The 15,499-nt window shown below is 37.2% G+C and overlaps 1 protein-coding gene across 6 annotated transcripts in view; it reads left to right on the top strand.

Moving 5' to 3' along the window:
* PHKB (phosphorylase kinase regulatory subunit beta) overlaps positions 1-15,499 on the top strand; it is a 164,456-nt gene that overhangs the window by 86,161 nt on the left and 62,796 nt on the right. For all 6 annotated transcript variants that reach the window (XM_074370803.1, XM_074370804.1, XM_010950192.3 and 3 more), the window contains one exon: positions 6,225-6,319. In XM_074370803.1, the coding sequence (XP_074226904.1) occupies positions 6,225-6,319 (95 nt within the window). The remainder of the gene's footprint in view (positions 1-6,224; positions 6,320-15,499) is intronic.

Here is a 15,499-nt window from a genome sequence, read left to right as displayed (position 1 = left end):
CCCCTAAACTTTGCTTGTGCTGTTTTTTCATGAAGGAAATTTAAAATCTTTATATATTTAGATGTCATCCCTGTTAATCAGTTGAGTTAAAAACATATAAATTTGGAATTTTTTGGTAAAATTTATGAGGGTGAGGATCTACATTTTCTTTTTTTCCATAGCTCATTTCTTAATACATGTTTTACTAATGTATGTCATTGCAGCTAAGAATCAGTTAGGCTTTGAAGCACATAATTTTACCCCATAAAGTATCTGCTGAGCCCATTTTAGTGTGTCCTGTGTAATTTTGGTGTCATGATAAAAAAAAAATTACTTTCTCTGTTAGATTTCCTTTAAATGGTCATTTCATTAAAGAACCAAAAATTATTTTTAATATTTTCTTTTTATCCTCAACAATTAATTATTTGAGGTAAACCCAGGTTATATTTAATGAACCTTTCTGTACATAAAAATGCAAATACTAATGAACCTAATCTGTCTTCTGAGGGTTTAAGGACAGCTGTCCCTATTTATAGGAATGCTTGATTATCTGTGAAGTTTGGTACTGTATTGTGAAATGTGGAAAGCCATTGCTTTTTTATCCTTGTTTCTTTATTTTTGTTTTAAGTATTCTGTGGTTGGTCAGCTGTGAGTTCTTTCAGGTCTGTCAGTCTTCACCAGAAACAAGTGCCCTGGAATTGGCACAGTGAAGAGCTCTGTTTTTGCCTCCTGAATGATAAAAATCAGTGCAGTGGGGGAAGAAAATGTCTATTAACTTGACCTTTTAAAGTATTTGTCACTTTTACCATTATGGAAATTAAAGTAATGATTATGGCCAATAATACACCCAAATTTGTTAACCCACCAATTTATTATTTTATTTACTAAGTCTCTTGAATGCCTACTATATGCCCGGTGCTGTGCTAGGTGGTGGGGTATAGCCACGAATAAGAGGCATACAGCCTGTGGTTACAGATGAGCACGTGGTGTAAGTTGATACTCAAGCTAGATATACAGGTGTAGTGCAAAGAGGGAAATAAGAAAGTACAAAGAAATAAGCTTTTTCAAAAGATTTGGTTAACTGTTTAATTCATATCAATGTTAATAGTTTAGCCTTTATGCTTTCCAAGAATATAAGGTTTCTTAATTTATCTGTCATTATAAATAACAAAATAATAAAGATACAATTTTATTTCTATAGAATAACAGTGAAACATTAGTTATGTACAACACTTGTTGGTAGTGAAAATTTTTTCACATCTCAATGATCAGACAATTAAGATAGGGAAATAATTTGCTGCTATTTATATCACTGTACTAATAACCCTGCATCATAAGATAAACTGAATTGAAATTATATGTCGATATTTGCCATAATGAAGCCTTTGTTGATTTGGTTTAAATTTTGCAAAAGTATTTTTTTTTTCCAGAGAGAAGAATGTTCTATAATGTGCCTCCCTGATTTGGGTAGGAAAAAGATAACATATCAAGGTCTAAATTGTTTATCATTTCCTCCTCCTGATTATCTTTTCCGTCTGTTGTATAGAATGTCAGTGTTCTTAAAGGGCAAGATTAGTATGTGATTAAGAGCCCAGGCTCCAGAGAGAGACTACTACTGTCTTTGAATCTAAGCGATGTCCTTTTCTAGCCGTGTGCAAATTGCTTAACCACTCAGTGTCTTCATTTCATCATCTGTAAAATGATAAGGGCGTTGTGAGGATTAATGTATGTGAAGTGCTCAATGCCGGGAACATAGGCAGTGCTATAGGAGTACTGCCACAGCCGCTGTTGCAGAGGCAGCAGTGTGGCTGTGCTACTTTTTTTTCCTTGTTATTCTATTATTATCACTTTTTATTATTACAGAAAACATTTTCCAAGAGTTACTGAAACCACCTTTGGTGATTCTGTCTATTGGATAACATTGCACATGTGCCCTGAAGTTACCCCAGCATAGAAATACAGTGAGAAACATTCCAGAAGCTGCAAAGAATGTGCAAATGCTGGGTCAGATTGTGCTTGCCTTAAATTTGCATAGATACTGCCAACTTGTGCTCTAAAGAGGTTATACAGAATTACATTTCAGGGTTTTCCCCCACCGCCATCCCTTCCCAGCATAGCCACCTCCAGGCGCATGGAGAATCCCTGCTACAGTGAGCCTCAGGTGTCAGTGGGTCTCTCTGAGGTATGTTAGAGCAAAAACAGCGGAGAACCACTGACTTAGTCCCTTCTTCTCACCCTCCCCTTCCAAACACTGTAAATTGCCTTCCTTGTTATATCCTCGGATTTTATCAAAAGTGACCACAAGGAACTACCACATGGAAAGGGCTTCCATGTGTATAGCACAGCAGCAGTTGAAGTCAGTGCCCCATAGAAAATGCTCCATTATCAGACATCTCTTTAGTTTTAGGAAATGCTTTGTCTTCCCTCAGTGAGCTGATTTCCTTCCTTGAGGATTCGAACACATTATTTTTAGAGCAGCTTTACTGAGGTATAATTTATACATATCTCACCTATTTAAAGTTTGCAGTTTGATGGTTTTTAGCCTGTTCACAAAGACTTGTGCAACCGTAACCACATCAAATTTAGAATATTTTCATAAACCCCACAAGAAATCTATACCCTTTAGCAGTCACTCCCTGCTTACCTCTTAATCACTTCCCCTTTCCCCCAGCACTAGACAATCATTAATCTACTTTCTATTTCTATAGATTTGCCTATTCTGGACATTTCATATACCTCAGATCATATAATGTATTGCCTTTGTGACTGACTCTTCACTTAGCCTGTCTTCAAGGTTCATCCATGTATTAGCACTTTGTTCTTTTTTAATGGCAAAATAGCATTCCATTGTATGGATATGTCACCTTTTGATTATCTGTTCATCAGGTAATGGACATTTACGTTGTTTCCACTTTTTGGCTGAATAATGCTGCTATAACCTTTCATGTACAAGTTACTGTTTGGCATGTATTTTTACTTCCCTTAGGTATATACCTAGGGGTGGAATTGCTGAGTTATATGGTAACTCTGTGTTTAACATCTGAGATAATTTCAGACTGTTTTCCAAAGGAGCTGTATCATTCTGCCTTCCAACCAGCGATGTATAAGGGTTCTGATTTCTCTACATCTCTCCAACCCTTATTCTTGTCTGTTTTTTGATTAAAGCCATCCTAATGGGTACGAGGTTCTCTCATTGTGGTTTTAGTAAGCACTTCCCAAATGCCTAGTGTTGTTGAGCATCTTTCCATGTGCTTATTGGTTATCAGTGTATCTTTTTGGAGAAATGTCTATTAGCTCTGTGGCCATTTTTAAATTGGGTTATTTGTCTTTTTATTATGGAGTTGTAAGAGTTCTTTATGTATTCAAGATACAAGTCCCTTACAAGATACGTGATTTGCAAATATTTTCTCCCATTCTGTGGGCTTTTTGCTTTCTTGATTGTGTCCTTTGAGACATAAAAGGTTGTAATTTGGTAAAGTCCAGTTTAACTCATTTTTTCTTTTGTTACTTACAATTTGATGTCATAATTTTGTCTAATTCAAAGTCACAAAGATTTACTCGTATTTTCTTGAAACAGATTTATATTTTTAGCTCTTACATTTAATCCATTGATCCATTTTGAGTTAATTTTTATTGATGGCATAAGGAAGAGGTTCAACTTCTTTTTTTTTTTTTTTTTTTTTTTTGCATTTGGATATTCACTATTTGTGGGGGAAGAAAACCATTCTTTTCCCTATTGAATTGTTTTGGCACCCTTGTCAAAAATCAGTTGACCATAATGTAAGGGTTTATTTCTGGAATCTCAGTTCTGTTCCATTGATCTCTATCTTTATGCCAGTACCATGTTGTCTTAATTACTGTAGTTTCTTCCTGTCAATCTGGATGCTCTTTATTAATTTTTCTTGTCTAATTTTTCTTACTGGGACCTCTAGTACGATGTTGAATAGAAGTGGCAAGAGTTGACATCTTTGTCTTGGTTCCTGATCTTTAGGGCAGAGCATTCCATGTTTTACCACTGAGTATGACATTAGCCATGGCTTTTTTTTTTTTTAACATTTTTTTAATTGATTTATAATCATTTTACAATGTTGTGTCAAATTCCAGTGTAGAGGACAATTTTTCAGTTATACATGAACATATATATATTCATTGTCACATTTTTCCTCTGTGAGCTACCGCAAGATCTTGTATATATTTCCCTGTGCTATACAGTATAATCTTGTTTATCTATTCTACAATTCTGAAATCCCAGTCTATCTCTTCCCACCCCCCACCCCCTTGGCAACCACAAGTTTGTATTCTATGTCTGTGAGTCTATTTCTGTTTTGTATTTATGCTTTGTTTGTTTTAGATTCCACATATGAGCGATCTCATATGGTATTTTTCTTTCTCTTTCTGGCTTACTTCACTTAGAATGACATTCTCCAGGAGCATCCATGTTGCTGCGAATGGCGTTATGTTGTTGGTTTTTATGGCTGAGTAGTGTTCCACTGTATAAATATACCACATCTTCTTTATCCAGTCTTCTGTTGATGGACATTTAGGCTGTTTCCATGTCTTGGCTATTGTAAATAATGCTGCTATGAACATTGGGGTGCAGGTATCATTTTGAAGTAGGGTTTCTCCTGGATATATGCCCAGGAGCGGGATTCCTGGGTCATATGGTAAGTCTATTCTTGGTCTTTTGAGTAATCTCCATAGTGTTTTCCATAGTGGCTGCACCAAACTGCATTCCCACCCGCAGTGAAGGAGGGTTCCCTTTTCTCCACAGCCTCTCCAGCATTTGTCATTTGTGGACTTTTGAATGATGGCCGTTGTGACTGGTGTGAGGTGATACCTCATCATAGTTTTGATTTGCATTTCTCTGATAATTAGTGATACTGAGCATTTTTTCATGTATCCATGGCTTTTTATACTTGCCCTTTATCAGGCTGAGGAAGTTCCCATCTATCCCTAGTTTATCATCATGAAAGAAAGTTGAATTTTGTCAGAAATTTTTTTTCTGTGTCTACTGAGATGATCCTGTAGTTTTTATGTCCTTTATTCAATGGATATAGTATATTACAGTAATTGATTTTGAGATGTTAATCCATTCTTGCATTTGTGGAATAAATCCAACTTGGTCATGGTGTGCAATCATTTTTGTATATTACTGGATTTGGTTTGCTAGTGTTTCTATTGAGGAGTTTTGTGTCTGTATTCAGAAAAAAATTTGGTTTGTGATTTTCTTTTCTTGTGGTGTCTTTGATGTGGTATTAGGGTAATACTGGCCTCTTAGAATGACTTAGGAAGTGTTCCTCTACTATTTTTTGGAAAATTTTGTGAAAGATTTAATTCTTTTTTAACTGTTTGGCAGAATTCATCAATGAATTCATTTGGTCCTGAATTTTTTTTGCATGAAAGGTTTTAGTCACTACTTGTTACACATTATTCATATTTTCTATCCCTTCTTGAGTCAGTTTTGGTAATGTATGTATTTCTAGGAATTTGTCCATATTATCTAGGTTATCTAAACTGTTGTGATACATTTGTTCAGAGTATTATAACTCTCAAGGTCCATAGTTATGTTCCAAGTTACATTCCTGATTTAGTAATTTGAGTTTTCCTTCTTTTTTTCTTGGTCAGTCTAGCTTAAGGTCTGTAAACTTTTGAGTTTTTCAAGAATCTGCCTGGTTTCATTTATATTCTCTGTTGTTTTTTCTATACTCTATTTCATTAATTTCCACTTTACTTTTCCTTCCTTCTGCTTGCTTTTGATTTGTTCTTTTTCATCTGCAGTCTTAATGTGGAATGGAGGTTATTGACTTAAGAATTTTCTTCTATTTTAATGTAAGCATTTATAGCTGTGAATTTCCTTCTGAGCATTGCTTTACCTACATCCCCTAGGTTTTGGTATGTTATGTCTTCATTTTCAGTCATCTCATCAGAAAGCATATTAGAAAGTATTTTCTAATTTCCCTTTTGATTTCTTCTTTGACCCATTGGCTGTTTGGAAGTGTGTTGTTTAATTTCAATATATTTGTGAATTTCTAAACTTCTTTGTTAATTGATTTCTAATTTCATTCTGTTGTGGTCAGAGAACATACCTTGTATGATTTTAATCCTTTTAAATTTATTGAGGCTTATTTTATGGCCTAGCATATGAAAGATGTTTCATGTGCCTTGGAGTGTGCTATATCTCCTAGGTAATGGATTACAATGTTGTACAGCTGCGTTTCTGATGTCATTAACTTTCTTTTTTTCAGCTGATGAATTAATCAGTCCTAAAGACATTGATCCCGTTCATCGTTATGTCTCACTACAGAATCAACGTAATGTGAGCATGAGGTTTTCCAATCAGGTAAAGATATTTTATTTCTTAATTTAGACTCATCCAAAGACATTTAAACTTTAATTGAAGAAGAAATTTTATTTCAAATCAGTTTTTGTTGTTTCTTTGAGGGTGAGGCTTTTCTGTCTTCTGGTTAGTTAAGATTTACTTGTGGTAAAGGGCTATTTGTTAATGAGGAAGTATGAGTCAGATGTGTCCAACAAGATGTCTCCCAAGTAAATGTTTTCATCCTCACAGTGGTTGATTTTAAGGTGTCAAATGTCTTTGAGAAGATGTGGTATGGATGGGTAGCATGGGGATAGAGGAGACGGCACTGTTACTGAAGGGAGTGGTGTACCATGAAAGGCCCTGTACTTGACGTCTGTCCAGTGCTGTGTCTCCATGACAGCACTGAGTGACTGACAGAGTTGTTCTTAGTACTCGGTGATGTGTCGGGTGAAGGAATAGTTTTTAATTTTTTTATATTTAGTAGCTATAGGTTCAGACAATGTTTTGTCAACAAAATAAGTGTTTGCAGGATCAGCAAGATTGATGTTGACTTGAATAAACCCTCAAGTATTAAATACCAGTAATGAGGACTATTAAAATGAAAATGTTGTGGATTGTGGAAACTGCCTGAGGCGAGAGGGAATGAATCTGAGTGTGTGCCTGGGATTCCAAGCACTTTACGCTTATTTAATAAGAAAAGCATCAGCACTTACAGAATATATGCTTACAGAATTGAAATGCTCCTTTTACTTTAAAAATATACATATAACACACACACAGATGAATGCTTGGTGGTTTTTTTTAAATTTTTTTTTTACAGTTTTATTTTTGGAGGGGGAGGTTATTATTATTGTTGTTGTTGTTGTTGTTGTTGTTATTATTTAATGGAGGTACTGGGGATTGAACCCAGGAACTTGTGCGTGATAAGCATGTGTTCTACCACAGAGCTGTACCCTCCCCTCAGTGCTTGTTTTAATCAGAGAAAGGGAGAGCCAGTTAACCTCATTACTAGGTTCTGTCATACTATTTTTCTGAATCTTTTGTTGGTCCTCGACAAAACATGTAGTTACTCTGAGGCGTTTACAGATGAGAAGCTGTTTGGGAAACTTGTAAATACACATTAAGATTTTCTCAGGAACATAAAATGCCTATGTTATATGTGATAGAAATTTTACACTGGCCTTTTAGCTCTCATATAAGCAGGGATTTGGCCTTTATCTTAGTCTCAGTGCAGTACAAGTGTACCTTCTGTACAAATTTGAGACGTGGTTTCACTGAAAGAAATGGTAATGTAGAGAATACAGTTAACTTCCTATTACCCAGGGCTGTGACCCTGAGCCATTTTAAGATTAGTATATATTGTTTACAGAGCATTTCACATGTGTGACCCACTTCTCTAGGTTGATGAAATCTCAAAGCCTTTTCTTAGAAAATAAAGTGACCTATTGGTCACAGATTTGAGATGTTGGGGCGGGAACCAGAGAACATCAAAGCACATGGCTCACAAAGTCAACAATGTAAGTGCTTACTTCGTGTTTGACACATGTAAGGAGGGCTGTGGGTTATGTGTAATTTTTGACATACAGTATATTTGCAGCTCTTTATCTCCTATGCAAGAAAGCTTGTCGGAATTCAAGTGAGTGAGAGTGAATTTTATAGAGCATTTACTGTAGGTGTATTTTTTATGTTAAAATCATTTTCTTATGTTGCTCCTGCTGCTGTCTGTGGCATCCCTCCCAGGCAGAGCCACATCCTAGCTAAAGCCTTGTTCTAGGGTAAGGACAGGTGCTTCTCTCCTGCAGCCGTGTGGGCATTACATCTGTGCATAGTTGTGTACCGTTTGTGAGAGGGAGATGACGAGAGGGTTGGCAGCAGAAAATTACTGGGTGCTATTATTGCCCCACCCTCTGGCAGCTTGACTGTGGTGGTGTCTAAAATGAGGAGGTGCCTTTGCCACTTTCTCAGCTGGTTAAGCAGTAGCCATGACCTGGCATGGCGACGTCCATCGTTGGGGCTGGATGACACAGCCTGTTGAGATGCAGAGGTCAGACATGGCCCTTCGCTTAAAATGCTGGTGTCAGTGGCCTCTCAGTCATGGCTGACCTGGTCAGATCCTACCATTAACTGATCTGTGGGGTTTGACCAGATGCTTTAAACCCTGCCAAATGTTGGAGAAAGTAAATAGAGTAGTAAATTTCAGACGTTTCCTCAAAACAAGAGAAATCCCTGCCTTTGAAGGAAGATGTATCGGGGTCCCCTCAACCACCCTTAGCCCCAGTGACCACTGGAACGACTCACAGGACTCAGAAGGTGCTCTACTTACAGTTTATTACAGGGAAATTATACAGGATAAAATCAGCACAGGCACATGGGGCAAGCCCTGAGGATACCAAGCACAAGCTTCTGTCCCAGTAGAGCCACGTAAGACAGCTGCCCAGCAGTGATGTGTGACAGCACACGCACAGTGCTGCCAGCCACGGAAGCTTGCTCAGGCTTGACTGTCCAGGGTTTTCATCCAGGGTCAGTCCTGGAAGCCTTTTTTGTGACACCTACATGATTGACCTTGGTTATTCAAGCTCTAGCCCCGTCAGAGGAAAAGCAGATGTCCACCATAAATCACACTGTTAGCATAAACCGTCTGGACAAACTGGCACAAAGTGGCTCAAGGCCTCAGGCACACAGATACACTCTTACCTGACAGAACATTCCAAGAAGCCAGACAAGGGCCCATCCATGCCTTTCTTGGGAATTTTCAGGCTATAAACAACCCAGGCCTCCTGAATCAACTGATTCCTACACAGAAGGGTTATGGCAGAAGGAAATTTCAAGAAACCAGAAAATGGGGAGTATTCCAGAACTGTAGAAAGGCCCTCTCCTTCAAGTATGCGTCAGGCTATTGACACATTACAGACCCAAGACATTGTGGACTAAATTGAGAACTGTTGATTTTCTTAACTTTACCTGTAGCAAATTCATTTCAGGAAAAGGGAAGTACTTTTGTACCTGGGGGTAAGACTGAGGTTGAAAAAGTGTGGTATCATCTGGGATGACCCTCCTCACTACTCTCTCACTTGTCAAATATTGCTTAGGATATTACTTAGAGAATAAAACAAATCCCCTGTTATAAATAACGTTTAGAGGAGTAGAAAGAAACTCATTGTAAGCAATAGTAGATACACTTTATAGTACTGTGAGATTTTGAACAAAACAAAATCAAACAAAAAATCTTTGGAGACCTTAGAATGTGAGTTCCTGGAGATCCTTGGCCCAAGAGAACAGACGTCTATTGTTTTCGTGGGTTTTGTTTTTTGGTTTTTGGTTGTTTTTTTGTTTGTTTGTTTGTTTTTGTTGGTTTTTTTTTTTTTTTGGTCTATGCCTGTTGGTTGTTTTGGGCTACAGGACTCTTCTGGTGCTCAGCCCAGCACATTGGGATCTCAGAAATCTCACCACATTGCCATTCTTCAGGTCCTGAGGGTGGTTCTCAACCAGCCCAGTTTACTGCCTTCTTTTCAGCTCTCAGAGTCCTTTACTCATTATCCATTGAATTATCTCCAGAGTAAATAATTACACTTAGAGCAGGAAGGAAAACTGAGTCCAGGATATCTTGCTCCTACTTAGTCTTTTTTTTTTCATTGATAATTTATCTTCATAAGTCTGTCTATGAATGAAAATTAAGGTTAGATCTCTTCTGTTCCTTAAATAGTCTTTTTTTCTGTAATTTTAAAAATAATACTTGCTATCATTTATTGAGCATGTATATTTTTAATAGAAACTTTATTGAGATATAATTTACATCCTATATAATTTATTCATTTAAGGTGTAAAAATTCAATGGTTTTTAATATATTCACCACAATTAATTTTAGAATAGTTTCACAACTCCCAAAAGAGACCGCTGTAGCTTTTAGCAATCACTGTCCATTTTCTTCAGCCTTTCTCTCTCTCCCCATCACAGCCCTAGGCAACTACTGTCTACTTTCTGTCTATATGAATTTTCCTGTTCTGGATGTATCATGTAATATGTGGTATTTTGTGAATGGCTGTTTTCACTTTACATAGTGTTTTCAGAGTTCATCAGTGGTTTAGCATGTATCAGTATTTTAGTCCTTTTTATGGCTAAATAACATTCCATTGTGTGTATATACCACGTTTTATTTATCCATTCTTCTGGTGATAGACACTTGAGTTGTTTCCACTTTTTGGCTGTTGTGACTAATACTACTGTGAAATTTTGTGTACAGATTTTTGTGATGTATTTTCATTTTCCTTGGATATGACAGAATTGCTGAGTCACATGCTGACTCTGTGTTTAACATTTTGCAGACTGCAGGCTGTTTTTCAAAGTGAATGCACCATTTTGCACTCCTATCAGCAATATATGAGGGTTCCAATTTCTCTACATTTTTGTCAACACTTGTTATTAGCCTTCGTTTTGATTATAGCCATTCTTGTGTGTAAGAAGTGGTATATATCATTGTGGTTTTGATTTGCATTTCCCTAGTTACTCTAGTTACTAAAGTCACTGAGCATCTCTTCATGTATTTATTGGATGGATGGATATGTATGCTCATCTTTGGGCAAATGTCTGTTAAGATATTGTGCTCATTTTTAAATTGAGTTCTTTGTTTTCTTATTATTGTGTTGTAAGTGTTCTTCATGTGTTCTACACATGAGTCCTTTCTGTGATTTGTAAATATTTTCTCCCACTTAGTAAAGTGTCATTCCAGTTTGTTGATGGTGTCATTTGAAGCACAGACATTTTCCATTTCAATTAAGTTTAATTTAGCTTTTTTTTTATTTGGTTGCTGTGTTTTTGGTGTCATATTTAAGAAACTGTTGTTTAACCAGGATCACAAAGATTTATGCCTATGTTTTCTTCTAAGAAATTTATAGGATTAGCTCTTAAATTTAAGTCTCTGTTCCATTTTGAGTTAACTTTTGTATATGGCAGGCATTCAACTTCATTCTTTACGTGTGAATATCCGATTGTCACAGCACCATTTCTTGAATTTCCTGAGTGCTCTTTTTCCTTTCATTATTGTGGTAAAAATATACATTATATATTTATCATTTTAACCATTCATAAGTGTACAATTCAGTGGTGCTAAATACATTTACAGTGTTGTATAACCATTGCTGCTATCGACACTCAAAACATTTTGTCATCCCGAACAAAAACTCTATCCAGTAACCAGTGACTCCCCCGACTCCCCTCCCTCCAGGTCCTAGTAACCTTTATTCTGCCTTCTGTATCTATGAAATTATGTGTTTATATGTACATAATATGTACATACATTTATGTGTGAATTTGTGCATTTATATGAATTTATTTGTACCTCATATAAGTACAATACAGTATTTACCATTCTATGTCTGGCTTATTTCACTTAGCATAATAACCAAGATAATTTTTGTGTTTTATTAATGTGGTATTTCTCTTTCTTTCTTTGGTTATGTTGTCACATATTTGGTGATCCTCAAATATTAGGTGATAGATGGTCTGATTTTCTCAGTGTATTAAATAAGTCTCCTCACCCCCTTCCCTGACCCGAACAGGAGGTGAGGAAGATGTGATTGAGAGTTTTGTTTCTTGGGGATCTGGTGGGGAACAGACAAGATACTCATCACCCTTGCCAAATGCCAGAATGTGAAGGGCTTTACTTTGAGGCACCTGTTGCCAACACTAGAAGCATTAACTCCCCCAGCCAGTTTGTTCAATCCATTAGGAGAAAAATCCCATTTTATTCCTGACTGTGGTTCCCTGTGTGGGGCCTGAGGCTGGCCACTGTGGCCTTTAATCAGTTTTGTGTCATGCCCTACTTCTCCCAAATGCCCTCCTTGATATCTTCAAACCAGGTGACCCTCAGGGCCCCTGTTTGGTGGCAGCATTATGGTCATTCTCTGATTATATAAGCTTCCTCTGCTCTGCTTTATTCATTAATGCACTTCTATCTGCCATCTTTTACACTGGAAATGTGCTGAAATACCTTATTTAATATGGCCCTTTTTCTCCTTTTCTTTATTCCCACGGTTTTAGTCTTTTTTGTTTATTTTTAACAACTCTATGGCCATTTCTGTGGGGTCTGGAGAGGAGTGAGAATTGAGTGCACTCTGCTTTCTAGAACTAGAAGCCCGGGCCTCACTCTCCTCACTGGAGTCTTAGCTCTTCGTTTCTGTTAAATTTCTTTTCTCCAGCCACACTCTTACGCTTCTTCAGATGTTGGTTGATGAACCTAACACTAGGATTTGAGCAGAGTAGATATTCATTAAACAGTTGTGATGTCCCCAACTAGGTGCAGACCAAGTAAATTAAATGCCAAAATTATTCAAATTGTCTGGTAAAGACACATGTGAAAGAAAATAATTTTTACCAAACTCTGACATTAATGTGCCCTTTATTCTTATACATAGGATAACAATGCCTGCTCCACTTACCCCCCACTTTCTTATGTCACATTTGATTTGAAAAAGATAAATTATACAAAAGACCATATTATGCAGTCATCCTATCCATTACTTCCTGAGAACAAGTCTTGTGGGTTTAGAAGCTGTGACAGTAAGGCTGCTTTCCTGTAGCCCTTTGCATCCTCCATGTTACAACACTTGTCACTCTGTTGTAGTTGTTGGTTTACATGCCTGCCTCTGGCCAGGTCCTCAGAGCAGGGAATGTGTCTTATTCTTCTTTGTCTTCTATCCGTCTAGTTTGGCATTTGACAGGGCCAGAGAAAGGAAGTGAGAGAAAATAAGAATAACCATTACTGAGTGTGCTCCTGATGCTTATAGGCACTGCACAAACTATTTAATATGTATTATGTCTGATTTTAACACTTTTCTGAAATAAATGCTATCATGCTGATTTACAGATAGATAATGCAAATCTTGAACAGTTGAGTAATTTTTCAAAGGTCACACAGTTGTCAAGAGGTCGAATGAATATGAAGTGTTAACTGAAGGAGAGGGGGAAGGGATGGCAGACATGGAAGCAGTGATTCGTAATGGTATGAAGGGGTTAACAGAGGAAATGGCTTGCTTCCTGAACAGCCTGACTCAATACTAAATCACAGATGCACCTGTGCCTTAGAACACTGAGAGGCCTGTGGAAAGGATCTGAAAAATTAAATGCAAAGATGTCACATCAGTACAAAATGTATGCTTGGGATTCATTATATATACCATTTATCACGTTAAAAGGGTCTAATGGTTACTTTCTTCTCTGTTAGCACTAGGATGAGGCCTATTCCACAAATCTAACAATCTAATTTTATTATGGAGTTCCTTCTTCCTTATCCAATACTTTTCAGACACTAGCAAGCTTCTTTATTTGGGCATTTACACCCCTGCTTCTTTCACCCTGACTTGTTCCTGTGAGGGAGTCCATCGTTCTCTGTTGCCCAGGAGACTCTGGTGCTGACTACCTGCTGATTGTCCGTGTGCGAGACTTACACTGTTCGCAGTGCAGAGCCTCTGCCCTGTGGGTGTGAGATAGGTTGCTTGAAGACTGTGTTTGCTTCCAGCCTTTGCTACTCATTCATACTTGGAAGCAACTGTATGCAGCTGACCACGTACATTTCACGGATTCATTGTGTTCTGTAGTACAGTTGTCCACTGGGGATAAGTGACCTTATAGAGGACATTCTTTCATAGCACCTGGGAGCTTTCTGGAGTTCTAGAGCAAATGGACTTTATTTTGAAATGTGTGTTATATACTAATCAACCTACAGAAGATTCCTGGTTCAATGGGAAGACAAACTGAATACCGTCTTAAATTTTGCAGAATTCTGTCTGAAACTAACATATTTAACAGGCAGTAGCAAAAGACTGGCCAGGAATTGGGTTTCTTTTCTTTATTTATAAAGCAATTTGCAAAAAATTGAACTTGTTTCTTGAAATAGATGTTGAATGCAAGATAAGTTTTACATAAATAAATCCATCTCATATCAAAGGAAAAGTCATAGGAAAAAACACTCTGATATGAAAATGCTATTTTAATATTCAAGAATATAAATAGTCGAGATTTCATAAAGCTGGACATTCTGCCTAGCAAAACATTTAAGAGCACAGGCTCTGGAGGCACACTGTATGGGTTTGAATCGAAGCATGGGCATGCTGATTAACCTCTGTGTGCCTTTGTTTCCTCACATGTAAAATCAGAGTAGTAGCTCATAGAGTTGCTGAGGATTTAAATGAATTAATACAGGTAAGAGCTTAGAAGAGCTCCTAGGTTATAGTTTATCACTCAGCAAACGTTAGCTATTATTATTTGCGTTTTGATAGTTCCAATGCAGGCATGGTAGTTAACTGAGGCACCCAGCAGTTAATGAAAAGAAAAGTTGCAAGTCATGTTGCTCTTGAACCTGGCTCATTTGAAACAATGAGAGCAGACAATTTTGGAAGGCTAGGCTTGAGACTTAGTTTTTTGCCAGGATACAGGTAATGCAGATGGTGGAATAAAGGGATGTTCAAGGAAAGGCAGGAGAAAAGAATCTAGCAGGAAGGTAGAATAGTATCATTGGATTGAACATATGGAGAATTTTGACTTTGAGATGGTAGTTCAAGACAGCTGACTACCTAGGTGGCTGGCGGGAACAGTATGGCACGGGAAGAAAGTCAGGTGCAGGTGGCTTGACCTCGCATGGCTCACCACATTGTAATCTGGGGAAGATCTCCTTAACGTTTATGGAGTGTAGTTCTCTAATCTATAAAATTATTTGGCTGGATTTGATTCATGAATCTCCTTCTAGCACTTTTGCTAGTGGCTTCCATGATCTAGGTTATTGGTAACCTTTGAGTGATTTTAGTGGGTAGTGTGCCCAGAAGCCAGATTGTAGGAAGTTAAAGAGTGATTAAATGGTGGGAGACCATCTGTTCAGGAAGTGAATTTGCTGCAGTCCAACACAGGTTATAAGCCTCTCCTAATTTAGTAGATGTGTTACATAGCACTCCTAGAATATGGATTTATACCTTCTTTCCTTTTTATATTCTTGTTTCATATCTGTTCACAGTTTTTAAAGATTTATTAATCTTAGGTGATTTAAGGAAATTTTGCACGAGGCTCAGTTTTATTTGTTCATTCTAATGCTCTGAAATAGTTTAACTAGTTTGAGACATAATTTCTACTTACAGAATTAAAAGAAACTCTACTTCATCAGCTTGGCAAAAGAAGAAAGTGTTTGTGTGGGACCAAAAAGCCAAATTTATCTA

Source organism: Camelus bactrianus, chromosome 9 (genome assembly GCF_048773025.1).
Source record: "Camelus bactrianus isolate YW-2024 breed Bactrian camel chromosome 9, ASM4877302v1, whole genome shotgun sequence".
In the NCBI taxonomy this organism is placed as follows: Eukaryota; Metazoa; Chordata; class Mammalia; order Artiodactyla; family Camelidae; genus Camelus; species Camelus bactrianus.
The sequence above is the reverse complement of the archived record's forward strand: the minus strand, read 5'-3'. Positions and strand labels throughout refer to the sequence as shown.